The sequence below is a fragment of the Ooceraea biroi genome, chromosome 4 (assembly GCF_003672135.1).
Source record: "Ooceraea biroi isolate clonal line C1 chromosome 4, Obir_v5.4, whole genome shotgun sequence".
In the NCBI taxonomy this organism is placed as follows: Eukaryota; Metazoa; Arthropoda; class Insecta; order Hymenoptera; family Formicidae; genus Ooceraea; species Ooceraea biroi.
Window position 1 is genome coordinate 9139768 of NC_039509.1, and position 19579 is coordinate 9159346.

Below are 19579 nucleotides of genomic sequence, written 5' to 3' on the forward strand. Positions count from 1 at the left end.
TCCCCCCATTTTTATTACATATTCTTGTAGCTCTTGTCGAGACGTTTTCAAAACTACCTACTTTTGTTTTTTGCCCAAGCAGTTCTCAAGATATAAAACTTCAATGTTGACATACTGCCGGCATTCGCATTACCCGATGTACACCGCGAGGAGGTTGCTCGGTCGGATTTATACATCATAGTGGCCCTAAAAAGGACCGATTGTGTGTGTGTGTGTGTGTGTGTGCGTGCGTGCGTGTGCGTGTGCGTGTGCATGTGCGTGTACGTGTGTGGTGTATATGTGTGTGTGTTTGTGTGTGGGTGTGGGCGTTAAGCAGAAATGGTAGATGTAAATTAGGCCAATAGATGTCAAATGCTTGGCCGTTTGCTTCAATGCATAAGTTCACCCGATTTCGAAAATTGTTCTCTATCCTCTGGAATGTTAATGCTGAGATATTTCGACATGTTTCCACAATACGACGTTTCATATCTCCGGGTGTCGTAGGCTCAACTTGATAAATAACATTTTTCAAATAGCCCCATAGAAAAAAATCCAAAACGATCAAGTATGGTGAACGTGGTGGAAATTCTATGCCAAGCCAGCCGTTTCGAAAAAACGTTATTCAGCGTTCTACGAACAGCGCGAGCACTATGTGCAGGTGTGCCATCCTGCTGAAACCATAGGTGTTGTCTTGTGTGCAAATCAACATTCTCCAAAAGAGAGATTCATTTTAAAGAAAGTTGTTATAACGGTTAGCTGTCTGTATAGAAAGTTTTGTGCTGAGTTCGTGTCCTTATTGTAAATTGCTAAGGTAATTTTGTGAAATGTAAGAGCTCGTTTCCGAAAAATTTTGAGTGCTTTATTTCGAAATTTTAGATGTCCGCTACCGCCTGGCTGTACTGATCGGTTGCTCGGTACGAAGTGAGAACAATATTTTCCGGGTTCTTGATCATTGTCTTGACGAGAATCGCGGACAAACAATTTGTGGGTTTTCGTGATTGGAGCGAGTTGAACAAACACCGAGAGCGCGACAATAACATGTCGATATTGCGGATCGAACCGCTGCTTTAAAGAGCGATAGCTCTTTATAGATCTATCGACCTATCGCTAGAAAAACAGGGCGAATATTGAAGCGCGATAACTTACGACGAATTGTCGGAACATTCCGCCCGCCTCGGTATTGCGGACGCAATGCCGAAATGAATCCGAAATAATCACTTCTCGATAAGCCCTTTAACATTATTAACTACTTATCGCATTCGTGTATGACAAAGAGAATGAAAAAATTACAAACCTTTGATCAAATAAAATACAAAAAAAAACTAAGAGTAAAATTAGTATAGATTTGATAAAAAACACTAAACGTGAAATTAAGTCTTAATAGGTAGCGGACATAATTTTACAATGGGTCGTTTGAAAGTGGAAGTCGCCGTGCGAACTGTCACAACGCCAATCAGTTCGTCAGTTCCCGTGTGCGTCTGGGTGATTCGTCCGAGTGGCCATTTGGTCGGAGGCAATCGTTCGTCTATTAGTAGGACAAGCGAGCCGATGGAGATTTGGCGAGAGGGTTGTTGCCATTTCGTGATCGCTTAAAGCCTCTGCAGATATTCCCGCGTCCATTGTCTCCAGAAGCGTTGTGTAATTTACTGAAGAAGTTGCCATCGGGATAATCGTGATGCTGGCTCTGTTTCTAAAGACGGCTCCGGAGTCATCATAAGAGAACTACCTACAAGAAAGTGAGCGGGAGTTAATGCTTCAAGGTCTGCAGGATCGTCGGATAACGGGCAGAGTGGCTGTGAATTTAGGATAGCTTCAATTTGTATTAGGACGATGTTGAACTCCTCGTACGTCAGTGATGTATCTCCGATTAATCTTCGTAGGTGGAACTTGACCGATTTTACCGCTGCTTCCCATTTCCCTCCGAAATGAGGAGCAGCGGGAGGATTGAAGCGCCACTCTGTGCGATTGGACGCCAGAGTGTTGGCGATTTCTGCGAATTCGGACGAGGCAGCGTCAAATAAGCGACTGAGTTCTGCATTAGCACCAACAAAATTTGTACCACAATCGCTGATTAACGAGGCCGGTACGCCGCGACGACCAGCGAACCGTTTGTTAGCGGCCAGGAACCCTTGTGCTAAGTAGTCTGTGGGTGCCTTCCGTTTCACGCATGGAACGCATAAAGTGCATAGAAAACCGTTCCGTTTTAGCTAATGCGCGCATTGGTGGCACATAAGATTCCCTAGATTCCTCCCACCTCTACCGCATCAAGCGCGCATCAGCTACTACAGCTCAGACTTGAAACAGTTAATACGCGCATGCGCAGATTGTCAATTTCGTATGGTGTATACATAATACACGTGCCTTTGATCAAGGACCTTTGATTTACATAGAAAATAAGAAAATGTTTGTTTTCGCACATCACAATTTCGTACCATAGCGGCATTTTATATTTAACACTTTATTAAAAAATGTTTATATATGTTCAAAGGTTTAACTAGTTTAGTTTTTAAAAAGTGCGTGCAAGATATATTTTGGTAAATATATACAATAACGGACCCAGCCTCAATGACCTTGACCTTGACATATATTGTAGAGGTCACCTCCCTGAGTGACCTTCAAGAGGTTTTAGCCGTCGCTCGTTGTTTATTAAAAAGTTATTAACAAAAGAAGTTTAATAATTTTGCACGAATTTTCAGCTGTCCACGCGAAGCAAGGACTTGAGTTTTACATATATTACAAAGGTCACCTTCCTGAATAACCCGCACTAGGTTTCACCCTTCGCTCGTTGTTTGTTAAAAAGTTATTAACAAAAATGTTTAATGAATAAAGCATAATTTTACGATACCATATACGTTTACGAAAGAGTATATTTGATGGAATTGTAGCTTTAAATCAGAAATAGGTTTGGGTTAAGTTATATTTTCCGAAACTGGAGCCCCGGACACATATGCTCGTTTTCAGCCCGCTTCGCGGGAGGGCGGGGGGCTTTGCCCCTCCCCCCGCCGGGATCCGTGGCGTGTATCAGGTGACCAAAATCTGCACGGTGAAATCTGTTACACTGGCCCCGGCGGGGGGGAGGGGCTTTGCCCCTCCACCCGCCCTCCCGCGAAGCGGGCTGAAAACGAGCGTATGTGTCCGGGGCTCCAGTTTCGGAAAATATAACCTAACCTAATCAGGTTAGGTTAAGTTAGGTTAGGTTAGGTTAAGTTAAAGCAGAGAATACTTTGTATTTAACTGTTTGTGCTTTTGGTTAAAGTGAAGAATACTTTGTACTTATATTAAAAGAAACTATTCTATATATTAACAATTCACTGCTTTAAATGACTTTCCTTTCTTCGTTCATATACATATTCGTCGTTTATATCTTTCAATATTCAAAATAACTACTATATTTTCGAAACTTCTTTTGTTAATAACTTTTTCATAAACAACGATCGACGACTAAAACCTAGTGCGGGTTATTCGGGAAGGTGACCTTTGTAATATATGTCAATATCATGTTCTTGCTTCACGTGGAGAGCTAAAAATTCGTGCGAAATCATTAAACTTTTTTTGTTAATAACTTTTTAATAAACAACGAGCGACCGCTAAAACCTTTTGAAGGTCACTCAGGAGGGTGACTTCTATAATATATGTCACGGTCAAGGTTATCGGGGCTGGGTCCGTTATTGTATATATATATAATAATAATAATGCTGTTATGTCATATTGCATAAAAACGGTTTATTAATAAAATAATACAGTTTTCCATTACATTCTTATTCTACAGTAATGTATTATGTAAATTAAATGCTGCAAGTTTTTAATTAACATTTGATATATATATATATATATATATATATATATATATATATATTAAATATACCTGTAAGAATCAGTTGTAGCCATAAACCAGATGACAATGAGTAATTGTTTTTCTTCTGATATTGTTTTTCTTCCAGCTGATGCATTATTGATAGCACGTAATCCAGGACCAATTGTTCGAAGCACGACTTCGAAGATTGCAGGAAATATTCTAAAATATAGAAATTCAAGTAATGAAAGCCAATAAAAGATCAAAAAATAAATTTGTGCTGATTTACACTGCTACTTTTCTGTAGTGTATTATTATTCATATTATTTATGATTTATATTATTTGGAAAAAAACTTGTTCTCTTTTTTCATAAAAGATATGTAGGGCTACCATATATATATCGAGCATATATCGAGTATAAGTAAGTCGGCGAAGCACCAGAGAGCGATGCGTCATGACGTGAGCCGCGAATGCATAGCGTCGCAGTGAGTAATTGTAAGATGAGACTGCGAGTGAAGGAGTGAGAGAGAGTGAGTGAATTCCAAAAAGCGTTTTATCTAATCGAGCGATGCGGATGTTATAAGATGATAAAGAAAGAGTTGCAGAGCCGAACGGCAGAATCGATGAGAGAAGAGTCTAGCGAGAGACCCCGTGAGAGTAAGACCGTGCGAGAACGGAGAATCGGTTGCGGGTGGTGTGACGAGTCTTTATCTTGTATTAACATATATATCATTTTTATATTTCATGTCTACAACGTATATTACAAAAACTATATACTGACATACACTTATATAATTTTGTGCATGGAATACCACAGATATAATTATTATTCACCGAAAATGTTCCTTAAATATTGTTCTGGAATAGTTTGGAATAACTCGTTCCACATAATCTGTCAGTTTTCCTGTAGTTATCATTTCTCCACGTGTTTCTTGATCCATTAATATGGAATACAATATTTCTAATTCTGTATTCCAAGCTATGTCTTCATCTTCGTCCTCATTGCTAGATCCACTGCTATCATTTTCTAAACAGGCGCTAACTATTACCATTAATAGTTCCTTATTAATTTCGATAGTATTCATATTATCCATATTGTTTTGCATGAAACGCATGAAACGTTATTCCGTTTCAAACACTGTATCTGCGCGAATATGGAAACGGAACGAAATCAATGCGCGCATCGCATTGGTTGTGAACTATGCGCTCAATGCGTGAAACGGAAGGCACCCTGTGGCCATTTCAATGTGCACTGCGGGGGTTGAAAAACAGACAAATAGAATTAGGAAACCTTTATAGGTGCGACCGGAGCGACCGTGCCAAGTTCTGAGAGAAAATGGTCCAGCGTAGTCAACCCCGGAGTTGAGAAACGGTCGCAAGGAGAAAAATAATTTAGATGCACATAGTATATTTTATGCTGTTTTAAGTAAATTTTGTAAAGTTATTGTATGAATAGCAATACCATTTGTTAAGAATACTAATTTTATTGAAAACTAATTTCGTTGAATTAGCAAAAAGTGTTTACTGTAAAACTAAAATGAACTATAAAAATAAAATAATTTCTGTTCTACGTTCTGCTGTAATGTTGAATAATTTTATTAAGTTATAATATTATATTATCTTATAATAGAGAAATTTGTCGTTATTACATCAAATATGCAACATTAGTAACAACAGCAGTTTCATTGCAACAGTAAAATTATTTTTTTTCGTGCGTATTATTGAAACTATACATAAAATAAATAAAATAAAATGTGGCGTACATAAAATCAGTGATGCCATGTGATTTCATGCAAATTGTTCTCTCGCCCGAGCGAGACTGAGACAGTATGCTCCCAAATGCACGAAATCAGGCATCACTGTAAATATGAACATAAAAAATTAACATAAAAATAAAAAATGTTAAAAAAACTAACGTGCCATTAGTGGAACCTCAAGGGTGGTGTGGAAGTCCATCGTAAAGTTATAACAGCATGCAAACATTTCTTATTTTTATGTTAATTTTTTATGTTCATATTTACAGTGATGCTTGATTTCGTGCATTTGGGAGCATAATGTCTCAGTCTCGCTCGGGCTAGAGCTCTAGATATTTACAAGAGTAGCGCAAACCCCGCCATGTTGGACCTAACTGCAGGTGCAGTTTTATGTTAGGTTACAAGTGACTCTGTCTTCTCATTGGACGCCAAGGTGATAGGTCCAACATGGCAACATCGGCAAGATCAAACGTTTGCGCTACTCTTGTAATATCTAGAGCTCGGGCGAGAGAACAATTTGCATGAAATCACATGGCATCACTGATTTTATGTACGCCACATTTTATTTTATTTATTTTATGTATAGTTTCAATAATACGCACGAAAAAAAATAATTTTACTGTTGCAATGAAACTGCTGTTGTTACTAATGTTGCATATTTGATGTAATAACGACAAATTTCTCTATTATAAGATAATATAATATTATAACTTAATAAAATTATTCAACATTACAGCAGAACGTAGAACAGAAATTATTTTATTTTTATAGTTCATTTTAGTTTTACAGTAAACACTTTTTGCTAATTCAACGAAATTAGTTTTCAATAAAATTAGTATTCTTAACAAATGGTATTGCTATTCATACAATAACTTTACAAAATTTACTTAAAACAGCATAAAATATACTATGTGCATCTAAATTATTTTTCTCCGTGCGATATTTGTGATTTGAATACATTTTTCACTTGCCTGTACATCACGGTATTGTAGCGGTGTTCTTCGGGACGATTAATGATCGCGAAAATAACTTTTAACTCTTTATTATTGTAATACTATGTCTCTGGTACAAAACGAAACTGAACTCTCTTCTTTTTTTGGCGCGAATTCGTTACAAGTTAACAGTCTTCTTTTTTTCTCTCAACATATCCTCTAACCTACTACTAGCTAAATTGGACATCTGTAAGTACGCTCCTATTGGTTGGCGGCGCTGCCGTCGCTTTGGTTATGGCGATTGCCATACTACCCCCCTCCAGAGCGGTCTGAATTCTTAGGTAGCAAATCGAACACTTTTGGCTTATGAGGAATAGGGTACTTATCCGGTACCGTGATGCGATTTAAACGGCGATAATCGCTGCACGGTCTCCACATAATAATCGATCGATTTACAAGATGGCCGGAAGCGGTTCCTGTTCAAAATATTGCAGCAGACACTGTAGCAGAAACAATATTAAATGGTTGGATAGCACGTTTCGGAAGTCTTGCGACAATTACAACGAATCAAGGAAAACAATTTGGATCGCAACTTTTCAACTCGCTTATGAAATTAATAGGAAGCAAACGAATGCGTACAGCAGCTTACCATCCAGAGTCTAATGGAATTGTAGAAAGGTGGCATAGATCTCTAAAAAACGCCATTCGTTGTCATCAAGATAAAAACTGGATTCAAGCATTACCAATAGTACTTTTGGGTTTACGTACAAGTTTAAAAGAAGACATCAAGGCTACAGCAGCGGAATTAGTTTACGGTACAACGTTAAGATTGCCAGCAGATTATTTCGAAATTAACGAAGATCCAAGAGCACAAGCATACACGTTTTGCCGAGAGACTCAGGGAACGGATGAAAGATGTGACGGCAACGCCAACAGCACATCATATAAAGAGAAGAGCATTTGTACATAAGGAATTGGACACGTGTACACATGTATTCCTACGAGTCAACAAAACGAGAGGACCCCTGGAGTCGCCATATGAAGGACCTTATCAAATCCTTCGGAGAGTTTCTGATTCTTTGTTTCAGATTCGCTTAAGAGAGGAAGCTGTCAATATTCCAATCGAGAGGTTAAAACCAGCATTCACAGAGACATTTGCGGAATGTGAGACTGCATGGGATGATTCGAATAGACTCGACCAACCTTCCACCTCCAGGCCGGACCAGCCAAGAACGTACTTTCGGAAGCAGGTCAAATTTCGCGCCTAAAGTGAGGAATTAGGCACTCGGGGAGGGGTCGCCTCCATTTGCACACGGAACGATTGCACACCGCACGATTGCACACCGCACGATTGCACACGCAATATTGCACACGTTGTATTGCACACTGTTCTATTGGACACAGCACGATTGTACACCGCACGATTGGCCACCGCACGATTGCGCACGCACATTGCACGATTGGACACCGCACTATTAGACACCGCACGGATAAACTTCCGAAAAGCTCCCACACCCGATTTACATATTCTTTGGTGAAAATGCTTAAAATGACTCAAAATGAATACCCTTAAATGGATTTTTAACGACAAGAAGGATAAAGGCTTAAAAAGTTGAAACTAATATTACTCCTTTGCAAGACGAAGCAACCCAACCCTGTTTTTTATTTTGCAAAGTACATGCGTGGATACAGTGTGTTCCGCCCCCCTGCGGGGGGCTCCACTTCCAAAAAGTCTAACCTAACCCAACCCATCCCCTGTTGTTTATTTTGCACAGTACATGCGTGGATACAGTGTGCCTGATATGTCTTTATTTTCCGTACCGTACAAAAAACATCCGAGATACACAATAAACACATTAGAAGTTCATGTAGAAATATATAATGATGCATAGAAAACCGTACATCTACAGAAATCCAGCTGAAAATATTCAATCACTACGTATTATTTTATTTGAACTTTTTATGCCTTTATCCTTTTTGTCGGTACAAATCCATTTAAGGGTATTCATTTTGAGTCATTTCAAGCATTTTCACCAAAGGATATGTAAATCGGGTGTGGGAGCTTTTCGGAAGTTTATCCGTGCGGTGTCTAATAGTGCGGTGTCCAATCGTGCAATGTGCGTGCGCAATCGTGCGGTGGCCAATCGTGCGGTGTACAATCGTGCTGTGTCCAATAGAACAGTGTGCAATACAACGTGTGCAATCGTGCGGTGTGCAATTGTTCCGTGTGCAAACGGGATACGCCCTCGGGGAGGAGTATTGTGGCGGCATCTAAGGAGTACAAGGCAGAACTAGTCCGATTAATGAGAGGGCAACACGAAAATCGAGATTGAGAGCTTTGGAGGAATCAGAGCACAATCAGAAGCTAATTGCTCGCGCTATAAGTCACACGTGCATTAAGTAATCAGTTCTAGTCTGTATTAAATAAAGTCAGTATCTTTATATATTTTCACCTAAACCGAAGTGTTTTCATAGTTCCTCGTACGTTAAAACTATCTTAAATGTAGCATAACAATTAAATAAACAATACACTCGCTACAGTAGATCCAAGCAACTGCCATCTCTGTGGCGTGCCGATATTAGAGTTGCAGTCGGTAACCTATATCTCATGGTAAAACATTGAGACAGTCGTTAAGACTCACCCTGTATATATATTAAAAAATATTCTTTATCGTGATCGTGCTATATGCCGTTACCGACCCATTACTCATTACCGACCCTCTACCTTACCGATAGACGGAGTCGGTCATTGTGTGCGTCACACGGATATACAGAAGGCATATCTGCCGTTGCTTGGCCATGATTGCAGACACATACTTTTCAAAGAAATGAATCTTTTTTATTACATTTCTAAATTCACTTCTAAAAGCATCCTCGTATTCGTTTATTGTGTCCTCAGTGTGGATGATAGTCAATTCGTATGTACCATAGACGTATAATATATAGACCGCGCATTCGGCTTGGAAAGGCGTCACAGATTGAAAAGAGTCAGCATGCTTTGGATCACCATTCTGTCTTTGTCTAACGATGCAGAGTGGGGATCCCTTCTCGACAGTTCTCTATGCTGTTTCCCCACTCGAAGGGAGGGCGTCTCTTCCACTACGCGTCGTTAGAAGAAGACAGAATGGTGATCGTACAGAGGCTTTCTCTCTCTATTCTGTGACGCGCTCTAACTGCGGGAGACATAGGACCGCACAGTCTATATATTATACGTCTATGGTATGTACACAGTGCCAAATTTTTATTATTATACGACATTCGCCAACAAGCTCATATGATAACTGTAATTTTCGATTTTTTTCCGTTTGGAAAGTAAACCCATACAGCACAAGATCGTTCTATGATCATTCATAGAATAATATCGGAGAATGTTTAGAATATTCTCATATAATGCTTCAGAGTTTCTGTGAACCTTCCATGGAACATTTGAAGTAGACAAAAACTCACATTCTCTGAATGTTCTATAAATATTCTGTAGTATATTCTATGAACATTTTGCGTATGTTTATGGACTGTTTCTATATATATTCTATAGGATATTAGCCTAGTTTACACCAATCGTTTGATACGCGTATCAAATAGTACATTTGAGCTAATCAGCCAATGACTAAACGGATGCACTAGTTATTTACTATTTAATACGCGTATTAAACAATCGGTGTAAAATACGCTATTGTGGGAAGGTATACTAGGTCACGGTCTTACATACAGGTTTAGCAAGGAGGCCAAATCTCAGTGGTGGGGCAAGTCAGCTTAACGAAGCAGTTTGTCACTCGTGCTATCGTCACCATGCGTCGCTGCTATCTAGAGATGTAACCTCAACCGTACACTAAAATTGGTGGTGGCAATAAAGTGTTTTGGTCTTACGTTTTGGCAATAAAGTTTCAAGTTGGTTTCAATATGACTAACAAGGGAACATCGGCAACTGTGAAATTCAAAAAAATCTGAAACTTTGCATAAATATAGAGTAGATGGACCTAATAAGGAAACAATTTTCTGTTGGGGCTGATATTCACTTTTAGGGGTGGAAACATCCCTTCAAAAAATTCGGATTTTTTCTTTCTAAGCGAATATCGTCGAAAGGATGAGAGATACGAAAAAATGTTTCGAATAAAAGTTGTATACAGATCTAGGATAGCCATACAACTTTTATATCTGTATATACAGATTTTTCAAAAATTTTAAATTGTTTTAAATACCCCCACCACTCACCCTTTTTTGGAAATTTTAAAATCTTTTTGCAACTACAATAAAACTTATTTTACGCCAAATTCAACCATATATAACAAAGTTATAAAATTCCGAAAATATATTTTTGAGAAATAATTGGAGACACCCTTATACATATACGTATGCTGTCCGCACCAATCTTATCGGCTCGTTACTTGGCTACTTGGTTACTTGGTAACAGTCTCTTTTTTTCATTATGATTTTCCACAGTAGGAGATAACGAAGAAACGAGTATTCGTAATAAATCTAATTAAACAACTAAAGAATTGTTTCATATTGTTTCATTCATTTTATACATAATAATAGTTAACGTACACAGCAAAAACACAAATAGGCAAAAAATAAATTATCATCTGTAATAATAGAATGGCACAGCGCGATATGAATAGCGTGAAAAATTTAATAGTGCAACACATTGACATATCTGTGAGAAACCGTTTGCGTCAGACGGCACGCGAGTACGCGATCATTGTCATCTCACCGGTCGGTACAGAGGTCCCGCACGTTCTAATTGCAATTTAAATTACAAAGATTCTTATACCATTCCGATAGTGTTTCATAATTTATCCGACTACGACGCGCATTTTATCATTAAAGAAATAGCTACCGCGTTCGAGGGCAATGTTGATGTATTACCAATAAACAAAGAAAAATATATTTCCTTTACAAAACACGTTAACGAGTCAGATGACAAAAAATGGCGTAACCACGTGCAATTGCGGTTCATCGATTCGTTAAGATTTCTGAATAGCAGTCTGGATAAATTGTCATCATTTTTGAATAAAGAAAAACTCAGATCGTACGGTCCGAATTTGCGCACCTCTCTACCGACGACTTTGATTTACTTACGCGAAAGGGTGTGTTCCCATACGAATATGTGGATTGCGCCGAACAGTTGGAGGATACTCGCCTACCCCCACGCGAATCGTTTTACAATTCGCTAACCGGTAATACGGTATCCGAGAGCGATTACGCGCACGCTGTCAACGTGTGGCAACGGTTCGCCATTCGAACGCTCGGCGAGTACAGCGACCTATATCTAAAAACGGATGTCTTGTTGTTGGCCGACGTATTCGAAAATTTCCACGATAGTTGCATCAACAGTTACGGTCTTGATCCCGCGTATTATTACACTTTGCCCGGTTTTACATGGGACGCGATGCTCAAACATACGCGTATAAATTTCGAACTCCTTACCGATATTGATATGGTCATGTTCATAGAACGCGGTATACGCGGCGGCCTGAGCCAATGTTCGCACAGGTACGCACAAGCCAACAATAAGTACATGCAATCGTATAATCCATCGAAACCTTCATCTTATCTCATGTATTTTGATGTTAATAATTTATACGGTTGGGCGATGTGTCAGCCACTGGCCCTATGCCGATTTTCGATGGGTCAATGATATTTCCAATTTCAACGTGAACGCTATCGCTCCCGATTCGTCAAAAGGATACGTATTCGAAGTCGATCTCGAGTATCCGCAGCATCTCCACGACGCGCACGCCGACCTACCGTTCTGTCCGATGCGTGATAAGCCGCCGGGCAGTCGGCAGGATAAGTTGCTCGCAACTTTATGCGACAAGAAGCGGTACGTCATTCATTACCGCAACTTGCAACAGTGTACGCGTCACGGTCTTCACGTCACAAAAATTCATCGCATCTTAGAATTTACACAATCTCCATGGCTCCGCGAGTACATCGAACTGAATACGCGATTTAGAACCGCTGCTAAAAACGATTTTGAGAAAAATTTATATAAACTAATGAACAACGCGGTATTTGGAAAAACCATGGAGAACGTGCGCAAACATGTTGATGTTAACCTTGTAACATAATGGAACGGAAGGTACGGCGCGGAGGCGATGATCGCTAAACCGAATTTCCATAGTCGGAGCGTCTTTTCGGAAAACCTGGTCACGATCGAAATGCGTAAGCTCGAGGTGAAATTCAACAAACCGATCTACGTGGGTATGTGCATCCTCGACATATCCAAAGTCTATTTGTATGAGTTTCATCACGAGTACATGTTACCTCTTTATCATGATAAATGCAAAGTTGTGTACACTGATACCGATAGTTTAATTTCCCATATCGAATGTGAGGACGTATACGATCAAATGAAACGCGACATTCCGAGATTCGACGCGAGTGATTACGCGCCCGACAACATGTACAATATTCCGCGCATGAACAAAAAAGTGCCAGGTTTAATGAAAGACGAGAACAACGGCGCGATAATGACCGCATTCGTTAGACTTAGAGCGAAAATGTATGCTTTGAAGGTAGACGGTAAAAAAGATACGAAGAAAGTGAAAGGTATTAAGACCAATGTAGTCGCACGAACAATAACGTTCGACGATTATATGCAGTGTTTGAAAGATCTCATAGAAATGACTCGAGATCAATCCCGTATACAGTCAAAGCTGCATAACGTGTACACCGTTCGCGAGACGAAAATCGCTCTGAGTCCGCATGACGATAAACGATACATCGTACCTAAGTCTACAAACACCTTACCATGGGGACATTACCACATACCGTTATAAAATATGTATCATAGGATAATAATAATAATAATAATAATAAAGAGTTGTATTTCATTGTATTTTCTTATATTTTCATATATTGTATACATCATATTGTTATATATCCTTATGTTTGTGAAGAAAGAAATAAATGTATTAAACAGCATTGTCTTTGTGTATCCATGAATTGTGCGATCCATCGAATCCCAACCACTTCACGTAGACCTTGTCACCTCTCCTGCGCAGTACTTTCTCCACGAGATACACGTTCGGATACTTCGCGCGATGCAACTCATGCTCGTAGAACGCTCCAGAGATAGATTTTCCACGATAATCCTCAAGTATATAGGTCTCGGGATTGGTATGTTGCACTTTGATGATTTTAAAACCTCGGTGGTCCAATTTGGTGTGTAACCCTTTTCAAAGATCGTCTTGTACTTGCTGACGCGTACCGAGTCGCCTACTTTGAACCTGGCTGGACCCGCTATCTTTATCGCGCTGTACACCGTACTCAAGAGTCTCTCAACGTCCGCGGGAGTAACGTCGGCGGGTCGCATGCCAATCGTTCGATGTTTTCGGGTGTTGTACTCCGCAACGAGGCGCAGTAGCGCGTCAACCCACTTGTAATTTCCGTTGAATATAAACATCTTTCACATGTTATTCTTCAACGTTCGGTTGAATCGCTCGATGACCGAAGCCTTCAACACCGAATACGTGGAGTAGTGATTGATGTTATGTTTCCGCATGAGTCGTTGCACATCGGTATTGTAAAATTCCTTTCCCTAGTCGGTTTGCAAGTTTTTTGGACATCTCTTGCTCTCTCGAATTATCCTGGCGATCGTAGCAGCTACCTCGCTTCCACCTTTGCTCTTGAGCGGCACGGCCCATGCGTACTTGCTCAGCACGTCGATGATAGTAAGTATATAATAGTATCCTCTGTTGACATGAGAATACGGACGCATCTCAACGAGGTCAGCCTGCCACAGATCGTCAAATCCACGCACAATGACCCGTCTTCGTGGGAAATTTCTTCTCGCTGGTGCATGCAGTTCTTCGACGAGTCGACGCTTTTCGAAACTTTTGACAGCAGATTTCACCGATGTCATATCGTAGAGAGTGAAGAGCTATCGACCAATCAGCTCGTAATGACGCTGTTTTCCATTGCACTGTTGCGTTTATATTTAATTTTTCGGATGCTTCGATCGGAGCTCCATTATAGCATCCCATACCGAGTAAACGTTTTTCTCCATTGCAGTTAGGTTTCCTACATTGACCTTTCTCTGCTCATGCACCATATTGTTAAATTCTTTTTGAGCTGCATTAATCTTTTCCTGCTCACGTGTTCTATCGTTAGATTCTTTTTGATATGAATCCAAACGGGCGTTAACGTTTTGCAAATCCGCAATGAAGCCTACCCGTGTTTCATGGTTGATGTTTGTCACATGATTTCTAAGCGTACTGTAGACGGTAGGGAATCTTTTATCCATCATATCTATTTTTTCATTTAATTCAGCGACTCTTCTATCTATTTTCCGGTCAGCATTGTCTCGGTAGAAATCTAACATGGCGATTTTTTTCTGCATATCAATGATTTTTTTCTCGAGCTCTTCATGTTTAACTCTTAAAGTATCGATGCTCTTCTCCATATTAGATTTCGTAGCAATGTTATCACTCGTCTGCAATAACGTTTCAGACTCGTTGATCGTCATCTTCGCGTTACAAGTAACACCGCTCGATTGACTCACGTGCTCAATGGTACGTTCAATTTATAATGATATCAGCCTCGCGAAGTTCGTTCCACGTTCTTAAAACTTACGTTCTCGTTCGTTCCATGTTTTTGACTCGTTCTTGACCCGTTCACCCACGTTCGAAAGCCGTTCCTGAGCCGTTTATACACGTTTGATACACGTTCGATGCGAGTGATGTTGACGGATTGATTCATTCTGACGATACACGAGTCAATTTATTATGAGGACAGCTTCTCGAAGTTCCTCGATGATCGACAGCATCTCGTTGTCGTGAGAGTTGTGTCCAGCCTGACGCGAAGCGTTGAGCAATCGCAGGCGATCCACCAGCTCGTTGGGATCGTCCCAGTGCACGTAATCGATCGCATTGTCGTTCAGTGTCATAGCGCGGGGTAATCCTCTTCCGGATTTCGTCTTAGGTTCAGTTGGTAGTAACGGTGCGATTATGTATTTATACTTGTGTCCCCTGTTACTCTTTACCTGACCTCGCGCGCTGTGATCGCGTCTATACGCGTTCGTCACCAGCAGCATGCTCCTGTACTTTTCCAAATCATCATCCGAGTACACGATGTCATCGGGCATTCTCTTGAAAATCAGCTCGTACAGACCAGGTGTACCTTTGTATCGAACATTGTCGAGAATTATGTGATCTTCGTGGTCTACATCGAACGGCTTACAACCGAACTTCATTCCACCGTTGCTCAAATAAACTCCGTAAACGGTATCTATGTCTTTGTCACTGCGTATGACAGCCTCAACATACTTTTGACTCAGCGAACCCAAATGAGTTCGCAACACTTCTTGACCCTCTGGCGTTTGCACTTCTCGTTGAACGGACGTTGCGAACGATTCGTTCGTGGTTTCGAAAATGCTCTCGTCATCGGTTAGAAGATTCATCGGCGATTGTATGGTTCCAATCGTCGTAAGCGGTGTAGAGGTTATCGTTGACGCATCCGCTGTATCGCTCGATTCGGTTCGAGGCTGTTTTGTTTATGTGATTTGTGACCCACTAGTTTCCTCTTTATCCCACTCCTTATCACAATCTTCTTCTCACGCTTCGGGGCGCGTAGAATTTCAAGCCCTACGTCTGGCTCGCGCTTCGGGGTGTAGGGTACTTCAACCGCCACGTCCGGCTCATCCTTGACCGCACGTATGCTCGAGTTGTCAACGATCTTTTGCAGCGGTTCGATAATAGGTCCGAGATGTGTTCTCACAGCGATATCGTCATCGATCATACCGGTCTTCAGAGCACGATGTTTCTTGCGGATTGATTCACTCGTTTTCTCAATCGCTCTCGCGATCTTTTCACGCTCACGAATATCACTGCTCCCAACTATATTGTCGATCGCTCGCGTTTCACCCCGACAGAATATCAACAACGACTAACCGCTCTGCGGTACCGCAAATTCGTTAAATCCTCTTCTGTACCGCCCGTTAGTGAGCGCACTATCCTTGTCTATCACTAAGAATCCATACTCGCGTTGCCAACAACTGTGGCACAATGAACAAAAATCACCGTACGGCATATCGGTATTCACATAATCATTGTACACGTGTTTCAAGTTGGTACCATCCTGTTTGAATGGGATCAGCAGGTTCGCGTTGTCGCGTATAAGATGTTTCGGTATTCTCGCGTACGTCTGACAGAGATAGAAGAAGTCGACGTTCGAGTGACGTCCCATCGAAAAGTATTCTCTCACCGTATCTTGCTTATCGCACGCCACATCATTGAAGACGAAGATCGAGTTTGGACGTGCCTCGCACGGTGGAATGATGTCACTGTTATTGGAGAACGTAAAGTAACCGATTTCGTCGATTGATGTCAATAGATTCTCTAGGTACTGATATTTCGGCTGTTGTAACGACTTCGAGTACACGTACACGTTCTCGAAACGTACACCGTGCGGACTTTCCAGTAAGCTTATCAGAACGTTGGTTTTACCACAGTTCGAGGGACCGCAGATAATCGCGCGTATAGTGGTCGGCAGCATCAGACCATGTTTACGTATCGCCTCATTGTCCCCCATCTGTCGTAATCTATCGTCGCAGTTTGTAACCCGTATCGTCAATGGTTGCCGCACGAATCTCATTTTGTCACTTCTAGGTGGAGGAGTCGCACTCGTATTTATAGGCGCGTGAAACCGCAGATCGCTCAGTGTCAAAATGTTTGTCACGCTGACGAGTCCTTCCGATATACTCGGTTTAACCGCTGAGCAGTTGCAATTTGTGCCAAAGGTAATTCTGTTGCGGGAGTGCGAGGACTATATCGAACACGTGTGGAACAAGCTTTCGGAACATATAAAGGTGGATGCAGAGGTGCAAACTTACCGCCGTTGTTACGAACATTACAATCAACCGTGGCAACGAACGCACATCGACGGTCCAGCACCGTTGATCAGGGATTGCGGTGAATGTCAGCGCTCGCGACGAACGAATCAGTGAGAGGCGGAAGTTTGCTGAATCGTGCGATAAACGCGCTTCCTTTCGAGCTGCACATCCCCGGCTATCAGTTTTGCGGTCCGGGTACACGACTCGCGAAACGGTTAGCCAGAGGTGATCCGGGTATAAATCCGTTGGATACAGCGTGCCGCGAGCACAACATAGAGTATTCTCGGAGTAAGGATCTCACCGAGAGACACGCGGTTGACAAGATACTCGCCAAGAGAGCGCGAGAACGCATTTTCGCGAGGAATTCGACTCCGGGAGAGAGAGCCGCCTTCACGGCTGTCTGGGTAACGATGAAGGCCAAGACGAAGCTCGGTATGGATCTGAGGACGACGAAGAAGAAGACGAAGAAGAAAAGATCGACGAAGAAACGGATACTTCCGATAGCGAAACGCGGCGGTGTATTGCCAATTCTACCGATGCTGGGTACGCTCGGATCGTTGGCCGCCGGGGCAGCGGGGATTGCGAAAGCGGTGAACGATAGCAAAGCCGTGCAGCGTCAACTGCAGGAAATGCAGCGTCACCATCGTGCGATGAAAGGTCGCGGACTGTATTTCGCCCCGTACAAACGAGGACGGCGCGGTAACGAAGAAGAAAAAAATAAACGTCAAAAAGGCCTTAAAGATGCCTATGGGTGTAACCACCAACGTACAATTGGATCAACTGGCAAGGCGTATACGCGTGCCTTTCTTTCGCGGCGTTTTCATGCGCAATTCTTTACCGATGGGCGGTGTACATCGAAATGAGAGTGGTATCGTGAATTTGGATGATGCGGATGGCCCCGGTACTCATTGGGTAGCGTATGCAAAGAGAGGCGACCGCGTCCTATATTTCGACAGTTTCGGTAATCTTCAACCGTCCAAGGAGTTAGTCCAATATCTTGGCGGCAATGCAGTGAAGATCGAGTACAACCGCACACCCTATCAGAAGTATAATCAGAGAATTTGCGGTCAATTGAGTCTACAGTTTCTCCAGACAGTTGATGAATTTAAGGCTTGACGATTCAGTGCAGTGGTTCAGTATTTTCTCTGCATTTTGTGAAACACGTCGTTGACGTTTACATTGACAGGCAAGAGTAGCATCCTCGCGGCAAACTACTTTCCAGCCATAGATTTGAGTGACGGTGATTATGAACTCGGTCTGGTTGTCTTCGAAACGTATCACACGATACCGAACGTGAACGCTTCGAACAATAAATTCTACTATGGTGATGATGATAAGGAGATTACGATTCCCGACGGATCATATGAATTGAACATCATAAACCAATATCTAAAACGCACGCTCATACACTCGCAACGTATGAAACGTCCCGTCGATGGTGTACGGCGCAGCGTCACGCATCTGACGAAACGAGAGGATGACAATGATGAGGATTATTCGAGAGTACTGCGCGCTAATCACAGCACGATGAAGAGTGAAATCAAGTGCGCATACAGAGTGAATTTCAGCAAGCCTAACAACATAGGATCACTGCTAGGATTCTCTGCGAATCGTATCTTACAACCTGGAAAATGGTACGAATCGGATGTACCGATAAAAATAATGAATGTAAACATTATTCGTGTGGAATGCAGCGTGACTGCCGGTGCATACAGCAATGGCAGACGCGTGCACACGATACATGAATTCTCGCCGAGGGTGACACCAGGATATAAGATATCAGAAACACCTGCGCAGATCATTTACCTTCCGATCATCGTCAAGAGCTTTACGGAGCTAACGATACGCGTTGTAGATCAAGAGGGACGACTACTCGATTTTCGCGGTGAGGAGATTACCGTCAGATTACACGTGCGGCGGCGGCAAGAGTAACAGAACGTGGGAGCGTTGGTGATGCTCGTGTTAAACGACAATTTTGTGAGAGGTAATATTTTTCCGAAGAAGTCAATTGCTGTTACGGTATCGCGTGATAATAATACAACTCGACAACTTGATAAAAGAAGGAAGCTCACCGCATCGAACGTTGCATTTTTGAGATCTTTGGGTTTCGCAGTACGAAATATCTAAAATGATAGAGATTCTCAACATCAGGGGCAAACCGATCTTTGACGATCGCACCGTCAAAATCGAGACTCACACGTACAATCCGTATGCCAACACAACGTTTGGATACAGCGATGAGATACGAATACCTATACAACATCAAGATTTGTATACGTTACCATG

General features: G+C 41.6%; 2 protein-coding genes across 2 annotated transcripts in view; both read left to right on the forward strand.

The window, feature by feature from the left end:
* Positions 1 to 19579, forward strand: part of LOC105275101 — a 71487-nt gene that overhangs the window by 28748 nt on the left and 23160 nt on the right. The window lies entirely within an intron of this gene.
* On the forward strand, positions 12531 to 13297 carry LOC113561395. The gene has a single exon (XM_026969048.1). It carries the CDS (start codon positions 12558 to 12560, stop codon positions 13239 to 13241), a length of 684 nt encoding a protein of 227 aa, XP_026824849.1. The 5' UTR covers positions 12531 to 12557; the 3' UTR covers positions 13242 to 13297.